The 11,987-nt window shown below is 43.4% G+C and overlaps 1 protein-coding gene across 1 annotated transcript in view; it reads right to left on the bottom strand.

The window, feature by feature from the left end:
• SVEP1 (sushi, von Willebrand factor type A, EGF and pentraxin domain containing 1) overlaps window positions 1-11,987 on the bottom strand; it is a 131,038-nt gene that overhangs the window by 13,233 nt on the left and 105,818 nt on the right. Inside the window, exons 39-46 of the mRNA XM_064502286.1 lie at window positions 11,519-11,744; window positions 10,179-10,334; window positions 7,959-8,022; window positions 6,742-6,915; window positions 5,598-5,771; window positions 3,268-3,441; window positions 1,610-1,786; window positions 1,002-1,172 (exon numbers count right to left, since the gene is read on the bottom strand). Of these exons, the coding sequence (XP_064358356.1) occupies window positions 1,002-1,172; window positions 1,610-1,786; window positions 3,268-3,441; window positions 5,598-5,771; window positions 6,742-6,915; window positions 7,959-8,022; window positions 10,179-10,334; window positions 11,519-11,744 (1,316 nt within the window). The remainder of the gene's footprint in view (window positions 1-1,001; window positions 1,173-1,609; window positions 1,787-3,267; window positions 3,442-5,597; window positions 5,772-6,741; window positions 6,916-7,958; window positions 8,023-10,178; window positions 10,335-11,518; window positions 11,745-11,987) is intronic.

Consider the following 11,987-nt stretch of genomic DNA (forward strand, 5'->3'; position numbering starts at 1 on the left):
TAAGGCACAGTCTGCAGCATGGTAAGAGTCATACCACCTGAGACAGACTTCAGGATGCCAGCGAGCTGCTAAGTTACCCTGCTGTATGGCTAGCTGAGAGCCGCAGGGCCAGTCAAGCTCCTGATGTGGAAATGGCAGAAGGCAAGTTTCAAAGCCCATGCTTTGAAACTCCTCTGCTATGCATCATTTTTGGTTTTAAGTTAGTGCTTGAAGTTGCTTTTATTTGTATCTATTTTTTAACTGTTTAGTTTATTACCACTTCTATGTTTTGTGTGGCCCTCTCCCACTTTCTGTATCAAACTGATTATCTGAGTGGTGTGTGTAGAGGAATTAATTTTGTAATTTAAACAGGGACATGTATTTAAAGCCCAGCAAACCAAACAGTGGCAGTTTCCTTCAGGTATGCCAGTGGTGTAAAAGGGCAGACTTTGCCTTCTCTATTTTGTTGAAATCATGAATTTTGCTTAGCTCTTAGTCTGCATTATTTCAGTGAGCTGTATCAACCTATCCTTAAGTATTCTATTGCAAAAGAGTTTTGGGGTTTGTCAGGCTCTAAACACAGTGCGAGGCTAAGTACCCATCTGATCTCCCACTTTCATTTTCTGCAGTGCTTGATCTTCAGCTGGGAAAAGATAGGTACATTCTGGCTGGTAAAGAACAGTTACTGACTGTCAGTCCCTGTCTGAAACAGCTCAACCGACCAGCATGATGATTTGTTCCCTCACTTCCTCAAAAGAGATTTGGGAGAGAGCATCTTAGGGTGTGGGAAATGGCACTGTTGCAAAAGAAATTATAGCATTAGCCAAGAATGGAGATAAGGTTTGTGTAAGCCTTCTCTTACTTGGAAATAAAGCAATACCCTGTACTTAAAATGCCCTGGGTAAAATCATGGCTGCACTGAAACCAGTGAGAATTTGGCTTTCATTTTACTGCAGCTAGGATGATATCTCTGTGCTTATGGCGAGATCAGAAATGTGCCTGTTAACAAAAAATACTCATACCTTTGCAGGCGGGTGGCGTTGTCCATGTTCCATTCTCTAAGCAAATGCTCCGCAGGGGCCCTTCCAGCATGTACCCGCTGTAGCAGGAGTAGGTAACCATGTCTCCATACTGATAGAAGCTGCCACGGATCAGAGCATTCTCCGCGTGAGCTGGGGGCCCACAGGATATCTCTAAAGAAAACAGATCACCCAGAGGCGTTGTCAGCTGCAAAGCCTAAATGATACGATTTTAAATCATACAATCCCAGCAGCAGTACTTACAAAAGGTAAATTGAAAAGAAAATGATAGTAGGGCAGGAGTGCTCTCAGGGCATCAGCCCACACAGACACATTCTTGTAACACCTCTTTCGTAGAGCTTCCTAGGTCACCTTTATGTGCCAGGGCCTCCAGCAGAGACCCGGTTCACACCTTCAGAAGCTCCCCTGTCAGTGGAGTGACACAGCTTTCCATGTGACAGCTGCAGACAAAAGCTCTCTTCATCCACAATAACTGCATTTAGATGGAGCGTTCTGCTTACACATCTGTGCTGTCAGGCTCTGGTTATGACAGAGCTGTTGTCGCCAGCCCTCTAGAAAGGACCAAGCAGGACTGCAATTCCTGTACTTACTTTCACACTTAGCTGTTGTTGGAGTCCAAGTTTCATCAGCATTGCAGGTGATCACAGACTGCCCTTTCAGCTGGTAGCCTTCCCTGCACCTGATGGATACGTTCTGCCCGACATAAAAATCCACTTCAGAGAGCAAGGCATTTTCTGGGATTATGAAAGGCACAGGGCAAGGGTTTGCTGTTCAAAGAAAGGGTGTGAGGGAAAGGAAAGAAAGAGAGAGAAGGAAAGAAGAAAGAGAGTACTTTAGAAGAAAATATCCAAATTTCAAAATCAAGTCATACAAAGAACAATCTGCTCACAAGCCGTATTTGTAATTTGATGTGAAGTTATGAGATTTGGACTTACAAAAAAATGACAAAAGGCTTGACTCTCTGCTGTTGCTTGTTACCATACTGTACAGACATCAGTGGAAGAGGTATTGAAGATTTAAATGGAGAATATTTTACATCAAACCACTCTCCCTTGGTCTGCCCCTTTACCAAAACATTAGTGTAAAATGATTCAGAGCTATTGTATTTAGCTATTTAGAGGGCCTGGAGCAATATAAAGCAGCAGAAAATCCAGGTATTTGTACAGAAACCTTCAGTAACATTCTCTAAAATGTAGAATTTCTCTGATAGTCTTATTTATTGCTGGCTGTAGGCTTGCCGAGCCTTTTCTGAATAGTCTGCTGATCTGTCGTCGTGAATATGAGAAAGGCTGAACTCTAAATACAGCAGAGATTGATGCCAGTTTCCTAAAGCTAAAACCATACATGTCCTTTGTTATGCAACAATTAAATGTCTCAACTGCTATCCTGAGACTAGACATTAAGATTAGTTACAGACAGATATGGCAACAAGGAACGCTACTGTGGATGTGTGCAGCGCATGTGTGTAAGGCGGTATTTCATAGAATACTTGGCGAAGTCATTTATACAACTTCCAACCTCCTTCTCAAAGCAGGGCCAACTACGAGAGGTTGCTCAGGGTTTTGTCCAGTTGAGCTTTGAGTATCTCCAAGGACGGAGACTCCACATCCTCTCTGGGCCCCTGTTCCAATGTTTGACTGCTGCCATGGTGGACAGTTTCTTCTAATATTTACTTGGAATTTCCTGTGTTGCCCTTTGTGTCCATTGTGTCTCATCCGATCACTGTGCACCTGTGAGAAGTCTGTTCTCTTGTGAAGTTTCCTTTACACCCTACCAACAGTCAGGTATAGACAGCAGTAAGGTTTCCTCTTTGTTTTCCCTTCACAAGGCTGAACAAATCTAGTTCTCTTACCCTCTCCTCATATATCAAGTGCTTGACTCCATTTGACTCCAATTTAAGCCAGTTTTCCAACTAAAGGGATCAATGCAGAGCACAGTTCATTCTTTCACTATCACAAAAACATACTCAGACAAGCTTCTGCTTTAACATGGCTTAGTAACTGCTCCCTTTGATCCCCCATAAACATGGGATGTGCCCCAAGAGGCAATCTCCCAATGAAGGCCAAACCAATCTTTTCAGCTATGAGTAACAAATTCTGTTCTTGGCCACTCCAAAAGAAAATTACAGTCCATCTCCATGAAGATCTGCAGAAGCTGCTCTTAATTACTACCCCTTTAAATGAAGAGCAGTTTGGACTTTAACGATAACAAATTGAGACCACTTTTTTGTTACAAAGCAAACACACACGTTTACAGAGAGGGAAGGGATTACTCCATCTTCCATCCTTTGTGCACTCTGCTGCAGGCTCCCCTTCCAAGCTGTATCCCCTCTTGCAGAAATACTCTATAGTACTGCCAACTGTATTGTTTTCATAGATCACCTTCCCGTTCAGCAAGGAAACTGGAACTTTGCATCTGGTCTCTGCAAAGGAAGAGCTCTCATTAATTCAGCTTGAAATTAGACGGGATTCCAACAATTCCTGACTTTTTCACACAATACATTTAATGTAGCAACCACAGACTAATAAATTATAAGGAATATTATGGGAGAGTTCAGTTCACTGGGAAGGAAATGCAGCCATGCTGGGGAAGGAGCTCCTCCCTGTGATGGAGAAAAGCCACAGCCTCCTGTTTTTCAGGTCAGAAGAATCTCGCAGTGTTGGTGAGGAGAGGACACGTTTATGACTTCCTGCTGGGGTTAATAGGGCAGAACATGAGCAGCTCCTTCTCACCACTGAGACAGAAATCAGAAACTTGCAGCCCTTTGTGCCTTCCTTTTCACCAGACTGGAAATACCAGACAAGATGCGGGATGGGTTGCCATGAGATGCTGACACTTATATACTAATTGCTCCACTCAGGACTTTCAGCTCTGTTTTGGAAGCCAACAGGCAGACAGCCCAAGCAGGGTTACCACAACCAGAGAGGAGACTCTGTTCTTCGTCCCGTTTTGCATATGACTTCTCTGGGATCTGCATAATAGCAGGATGACTGAAGAGTAAGCTACCAAAGACTGAGGCAAAAACTGCCAGGCAGCTGGAAGAGACTATTTTAAGGATGTAACAGCTACCCTGTTCCTGAAGGGCCTGTGCCTGACCTTGTTCAAGATGGTCTTCTTGATTTATGCCTTATTTCAAACTGCTAGCCTATAACTTTTCTTAGATGCCTGGATAGGTACTCGAGACCTTCTCTCCAATGTGGATGATAACAGTCGACTTTGCAGATTGCTGCTAGATGGGCTGCAAAGCACTGTGCACTACAAGGTGCACAGCGAGCTGTGTACTGTGTGGCCACCCACACAGAATCTGATTGTATCTTCTATGAGGAACGGTCCTGCCTAAGGGATCATTTGGGCATTTGCATCTATTACCCAAGACTGTCTCCATCACAAAGAAGGTTACAGCTGGCCTGCCTCCATGCTGTTTCTGCAGCGCTGGCGACAGGAACCTAACACATACCTTGAGTGGAAGATAATTACCTGTCTTACTCGGGTGGAGCTGTCAGAGTACCTGGTCCCCTCGGAATCTGTGTGAGGAGCTGGGTGTGGAGAAATCAACATACCAGCTTCATGTGAGAATGTCAGGGGCAACTAAGGAAGACAAGCAGGACGCTGGGTCTAAAGTCTAGCATGGGAGACCAGGAGTGTGAGCAGCAGGGACAAGAACAGCCTTAGAGGAAGTGTGATGGGCAAGAAATGAACTAGTGTGTTTCTGAGAGAAAAGGAAAGGTGGGAAGCACACAGAAAGCCCAGACTTTGCCTTTTTATGGCAAAGAGATTGGGAAAGGGGAACACTCGCACTTAAAGGTTTATAATGTATAAAGTATAATGGAATTTATTAAGCTTCCATATGCTTTACATTTTGAATAGCCATCCAACAATACTGGGTTCATACTTGGGATCTCAAGATTTTGTGCTGTTTTTTCTGTGAACAACGGCCATGTTTCCACCTACCCCTTCCCAGTCCACATGACACAGACAGTTCTTGCTTGGCACTTATTCTGCTTTGTGGCAAGAACAACAGGACCTACTGAGGGAGCATTTCAAAGCAGTTATTTCCAGAATGGTAAACATCATACATTCATGGTGCGTTTTCATGTGAGGAGTGTGGTAGTGAAAGGCTGAGCTGTCAAGACAGTTCTCAAGACAACCCTGCTGCTGGATTTGAAGCCAAAAATTAAGAAAAAAAAGTCAACCTAAGAAGTGACTTTAGAAGACTGCTGGGAGAAAAGTCATTTGTCCTCCCAGTCCATCATCTTCAGTTAAGGATTTGATTCTCTGAGATGACAGGCAGCCTCATCTCTCATTAGGGCTGTAAAACTGCAGATTAAGAAAAATCATGTCTAAGACCCCTTCTGCTTTAGTAATTGCTCCCTGTGAAACATTTAATCTCTCAGGCACCATCTCAGATATCATCTCAAGCATCTCTCAGGCATCATCTCATCTCAGCCATTAATGCACATTACAGAACCATTTCCAGAAGCAGTTCAATTCCTGGATCATATGGTATGCATGCATAAGGGGAGCACTGTTCTTTATCCCACATCAGAATGTGCTGGGGCCATGAAACCAAGCAGTTACCTTCACACAAAGGCAAGGGTTTACTCCAGCTCCCATTGGCGAGACATGTGATATTCTGGGGCCCAACAAGATGGTATCCAGAGTTGCACACAAAGGTTACGTTACTTCTGTATGTGCTTCCTGTAGACATGGCCTCTGCTTTTTCTACTGAGGGATGTAGCCCACAAGTAATTCCTAGAAGAGGAGAAAACTTTTTGGTTTTATACAGATAACAAGGCTCACTGTATCTATCTGCTGCACATGGTTTGACATCCCATTTCACACACTGAAATCAATGGAAAGATCAGGAGAAGAAAGAAGCTGTATAAGTATTATATGGAGTAGGGTTACGCAGCACTCTATCTGCCCTCTTTCCTGGTGTTCAGGCTGCAGACACCTGAGAGAGAACCTGCTCAAGTGTATTTGATGGTATAGTAAGCTATGAGGTGCCTTCAGTCAAACAGAGAGTGATCCAGGGTATTTCCTCTGACCAGACCAGAGGCTGCATTTGCAGGCTCCTTTGCTCCCTGTACAGTGGAAGATGGCCTCAAGAAAAATGGCGGTAGTTAAGAAAGATCTTGTCCCCCGCCCCACCCTTCCTATGGAGACCAGACAAATCGGTTAATTCTGAGAGAGAAGAATGCAAGGGGGTAGGAATGTGATATCACCACAAGAAGATGAGAGATAATTTATTGGTAAAGGCTACGAAAGCTTGGTATTTTATTTATAAGCTGTATGAAATAAGTCATAAATCCTTATCCCCATGCTCCTGCAACTAATTGCCTTCTGCTGCGAGGTTACCAGCGAGCCAAGACTTGATCCTAGGGAGCAGAACCTCGAGCTCCAGACACACAAAGTGGCCACGATATACTGGCCTTGGCATTGCAAAGTGCAGAGCAAATCAAACACAGCAGGCCACGTCCCTCCCCTAGTGACCTGAACACAGCTCCACGCTTGTGCCATTTTAATGTGCCAAAAGGGGCTCCCTTCAGATCAAAGAGGAACTGCCAATGAGAACTGCTCAGCCGGCTTTTCCCTTGGCTTCTCCTGTTACAGCCCTCCGGCTGGAGGGAGAAACCAGGAGGAAGCCAGCAAAAGCTCTCTCACAGTTTGCTTCCCAGGCCTCCTGGAAAACTGCCACCATTTTGCTCTACTCACTACTTACTTGCACATGAAGGGGCGGAGGGGGTCCATTTTTTATCAACGTGGCAAATCCTTCGGCTCGGTCCCTGTAGTTCAAAGCCAGGGTCGCAGCTGTAAAGAGCCTCGCTGCCAAACAGGAACTCCTCTCCCCGAACGGATCCATTCTCTATCACCTCTGGGGGCCCACACGATATCCCTATAACATACAGAATATGTTCCAATCAGACATAATGCAAACAGCCTGTCCTGCTCCCACCTCCTCCACAGTTTTTACTCTGTGAAACAGGGAAGATTATGTTGTTTCCACAGGCATTCCCAGGTATTTGCTCCTAAGCAGAGCAAAGATACGGTAGAGTAATCATGCTTGATGCTGCCAGTTACTGCTAAAAGACAAAATGCATTGTGGTGGTTTTGGCAGGAAGCCTTGGGAAATTCCAGTGTTGCCGCTTACAGTCAATAGCTGAAAACCACGTAAGTATTTGTGTAGCCAACCCCTATTTCAGCACTGCAATCAGTGGGAAATAGACATCTCACAAAAGTGTAGTACCTTAGAACATATGTGCCCATAGGGTTAAATTTCAGGGTGTTGAACACCTGTGAATCCTGGTAACTCTGGTGTTCAGAGGTCCTCAGTAGCCCTAGAAATCATCACCTCAAGTGCCAGAATTGATTAAACTTCAAATACAACCCTTCAGAGGTTGATAGTAATCTGTTGCAGCAAGAGCACCAGCTTCCCTAGTTGTCACTGCTGCTTTTTATATATTTAAGTTTTTGGAGAAGGCTCTATACTGCTCTCATCTTATTTAAAAGTGAAGTTAACATAAAAAGTTTAAACTTCTTCACATCATTAATGATTTTCCAAAAAGTATCTAAAGAAGTACAAAACTAAAACAGCAGAAAGAATGCCTCAAAGGCCTGATTGTGCAACCAGCCCTATCTAATGTCTGAAGGAAAGGATCCAGAAATGGAAGTATTCAACTGCACGAGTCACTTTGGGAGCTGTTTGCCCAGCTTTCTTGGGAGCTGGGGAGAAGAGGAGGGAAGTGTAGTGATTTACTGTTACCTGTATACACCTGCAATTTTGCAAGTCCTCCGGGATATATCAACAGTACTTACTGAAAATTTTAGATATGCAGACAGTCTGAGTTATAAAGCAAGCAAAATAAGCATTAGCATTTTCTGTTGAGTAAAACCACCACTGACCAAATTCACCAAACAACAAACTCAGGTGGAACCTACTTCTGCACACTGGTGCTGTGCCACTCCAGAGCTTGTCTCCTTGGCAAGTCCGTTCTGTATCACCCTACGAAACAAAAGAAAAAGCTCAAAGAACAACTTTACTCAGTGACCTCTTCTCTCCCTTCAGCCCTAGGATTCAGCAAGGCCAGTGCATTTTGCCCCCACAGGCAACCCACACAAAGAGAAGGTCAAATGCTAGAGACTAACCCTGCTAGGATACTTTCAGCAGAACTCCTTCCTGAAAATTGCAGGGTATTGTTGACATAGTCTGTGGGCCAGTTAGGCTGCTCTCTTGTCTTTCTCCATGGAATATCATCTTTCTTGCCAGTTGCACCATTCTTGTTTCCAGGAATGTGCTATGATGATAAATTTTCTTCTTCCAGTACTTGCTTAATGAAAATCTGACTAGCATTTTTTTTCAAGAACAGTACAAACCTGTGTTTTGTAAACATACTGTACTAATTTTGACCATAACCCAAATGTTCATTCTTTAAATTTGCTAATAAAGTATTTTGTTTCTTTCTTATGTACCCATTTTACAGCCAGTCTAATGCCCCAAGATTAATTCCTTACTTCATTCCAGGACATGAAGAAAAACATCTAAATTCGTCTCTTAAAGTAATGTGCTTTCATTACAAAGCAAACCCATCGACAAGGGCAGCTATTTGCAGTGAGTGTGTGCACATGGCATTACACCCAGCCAAAACAGCAGGGAGGCAAGATCGACACTAGGTGGCGAAGCCGGAATGCAAAACTTGGCAGCAGTTTTTAATACAAGAATGCACTGGCTTATCACCATCAAAACCCACACTAAACAGCAATTCTACCTGTCTAATTACCAAGCCATCCCTCCAGCCCCCGGGGATAGTATATATGTAACATACATATTACAAATTAACTTCATTATTAGCTGAGCATTCTCTAAACTCTGATTTTTATATTTGAATTTGACAATGGTCTCTTCTCTCTAGTAGAGAAAGCAGCTCTTCTAATTTTAATTCCAAATGCTGTCAGATCTAGCTGCTAGCATAAAACATGCCTCCCATATTACGGAAGTGCTCCAACTCACTTTTCACCCCGTCTCCTTCTCCCTTCTGTCTCGTGTCTTGTGGCCTATGCGTGCACTTCCTAGAGCTTCTGTCAGGAGGAACACCCACGTTTTTGGCTATACTCCACGGGACTACCCTACTGCAGAACCAACAGAGAGATGCTCAGGGCTCTGCTGGTCCCACTCCTGGCTGGATGAATTCACGTGCATGAAATGTGTATTTACGGTTGGTGCCACCACAGCCCCAAGGGATGCGACCGTGCGTTCTGCTACGTGCCCACAAAACACAGCACTAGGAGACAGCCCCTGACCGGCAGGTATCTTGCTAACTGGTGCCTCTGGACGGGGCTGTTCCCTATTCGCCCATCACCTGGGGACGTGGGAGGCCACACTGTGCCTTGGCAACATATTTTTCTTTTCCAGTTCTCTGTAGCTTGTGACAGCACACCTGAGGCTAGCACGGGTCCTGATAACAAGCCACAGTGGCGCCTCAGAGCTCAGACGGGGCTAATCGCCCAGTGCTGATACGGAAAACAATGGATAGACCCAGAAGGAGAGGGCTTTGTTTCCATCTCTATCAGGGAATAAAGCTGCCACTGAACAAGCTGCAGTCTCTCTGCCTTATTAAAACAAGAGATATCACTTCCATACTTCCTAGCAATATCACAGAACTGAGGGCAGCAGAGTTTATCAGGAGCTTTGAGTCTGACAGGCACTAAGTAGCAGACATAGTCCTTGGGATATTACGAAACTGAAGGAGGAAAGCAGCCTAACTGAGGCTGGAGGTCCAGCTAAAAAGAGCAACAGGTGAGAAATTAACTCCTGAATGGTTTACGTTTGCAAGCATATAACAGTGGTCACTGATTTAATGGGAAAGTTGTCTTTTCAGAGGGTTGAAACAGCATGCACTTAAAAAAACCCCCCAAACACTGAAAGGTATCTGTTGAATATGCATCCTTGGCCAGGATGCTTATATTTGCCTCAATTATACTTTAAGTCATTCAAGAAAGATCCCAGACATGCCTGTGGCATTCTATAGACATCAACAACAAAAGCAGATATCCAGTGTCACTTTCTGATAGGGGAACATGCAAAACACATTCCCACAGTCATCATATCAGAACCAGAAATGACAATGAAAGCTTAGTGTGATAGGGATTCAGCTTCCTTACTTGCAATTCATAGCCAGAATCACATTTATAAAGAATCACATCTTCATAATTGTATTTAGTGCCAACCACAAATCCATGCTCTGGAGCTTCTGGGGTCCCACAGGACACAGGAATGCAGATGTCATCAGAAAACAGTGGCACCCAAACGCCACTCTCCTGAAAAGGAGATAGGATTAAAAAAAAAGCAGGAATGCATCATCTCATATGAGAAATTCACATTTAAATGAAAAAGTTAGGAAAGTCATAGTAGAAACATCCAATGGTTGTTCAGTTGTGGTTACTGTGACATTATTTGTGCAATCTTTAGTAACACTCACTAATTCAAGCAACACTTTAAGACAACCTAGGCTGGGACTCAGCTGTGGCAGAAATGTTCAGCTTTGATGTATAAGACAGAAGGAACAAAATGTAAACGGGGAAATGGAGGCTTGGAAAAGTAAGGTCACTTGTACAATGTCACATGATAGCGCAGTGAACATAGCAGGAAAAAACCCAAAATTATAGCTGCCTGAAGCGCCATGCTCTGCACTTCAGTCCTGGGTGCATTTCTAATAATATGACTAAGTTCTTCATCTGCCCTCCTGGAACTGCAAGAGAAGTCTGATACCTGCAGAGGCAATCAGTGAAAATATGGGAGTAGAATTAATTTTCTTATGGTCTGTGCTGACTTGCAAGTAGCAGCAAAACAAAAACAGCTACTCCTGTTTCCACAGATCTGTGACGAGAGATCCTTTCCATATTAAGCGCTGACCTTGCAAAACCATACATGCTTAGCTTTACTCATATGAGCTTTACTCATATGACTTCAAAGTTTATTTGCAAGGTGAGTAACAGATGCAAGCTTGCATCTTAAGATGCAAGAAGAGGTTACTAGCAGAACTGATAAACTCATTTGTTCTTTAACATACAGGCACTTGAAGTTTCTACAGCTTGCTCAGTGGAATAAAATGTGTGTTATCTGTTATTCTGAAGAAAAGAAAAAGCTGTGCATGTGATCCTAAACATATATTGGAAATCTCAGACATCATTTCTGAAAATCTCAGATATGATTTATTGTCTGAAATGTTCCTCTGAAATTAAGTGGAAATGTATTAAAAGGAATGCTTTTCTACAGGACAGCATTATTTTTAGGTGGAAGAAGAAATCATTAATTTCTAGTTCTGAAATCTATACATGGAAAACTAATACTCATTCTTATTGTGGAACAAGGATACCTATATTTTGCAGGACATGCTTTACATTTTTAATGTGTTGAGTGCAATTAAGGGCCAAGAGCTAACTGCAGATCACAGCATGGGGAGAACTCTCCTGCAAAATAAACTGTGCAGATTACACCATACCTTGCATGTTGATGTGCTTGTTCCCACCAGAGTATAGCCTTCTACACATGACAGAGTGACGTTTGTATTCACAGTGAAGTTGTCCCCAAGTACAATTACATGGGTGATATTTGTTGGGAGAGGACACTTTCTGGGGCAACAGGAAATACTTTGAGGAGACCACTGACCATCTTCTTGACAAGTGCATATATCCACTTCTGTCATCATTGTGTAACCTTCCAGGCATCTGCAACAGAACATGAACATCTGACCACAGACATACATCTAGAGACAAGCTAGTCCACAAGTTACAAATCAGGCAGTCATTTTCCAGCATAGTTTTCTATAAGCATGCCTAGAGATTTCTCTATTATTTCAAGGTAATCTTGTAAGAAGCATGTCTGGGCTGGGTTTATTCTGTGGCAAGAGCTGGAAGTTTTAGACCTCATCTCCAGCTGCTTCATGCTGCTGCAGTACCATCTTAGAAAGT

This window comes from Dromaius novaehollandiae, chromosome Z, assembly GCF_036370855.1.
Source record: "Dromaius novaehollandiae isolate bDroNov1 chromosome Z, bDroNov1.hap1, whole genome shotgun sequence".
Taxonomy (NCBI): domain Eukaryota; kingdom Metazoa; phylum Chordata; class Aves; order Casuariiformes; family Dromaiidae; genus Dromaius; species Dromaius novaehollandiae.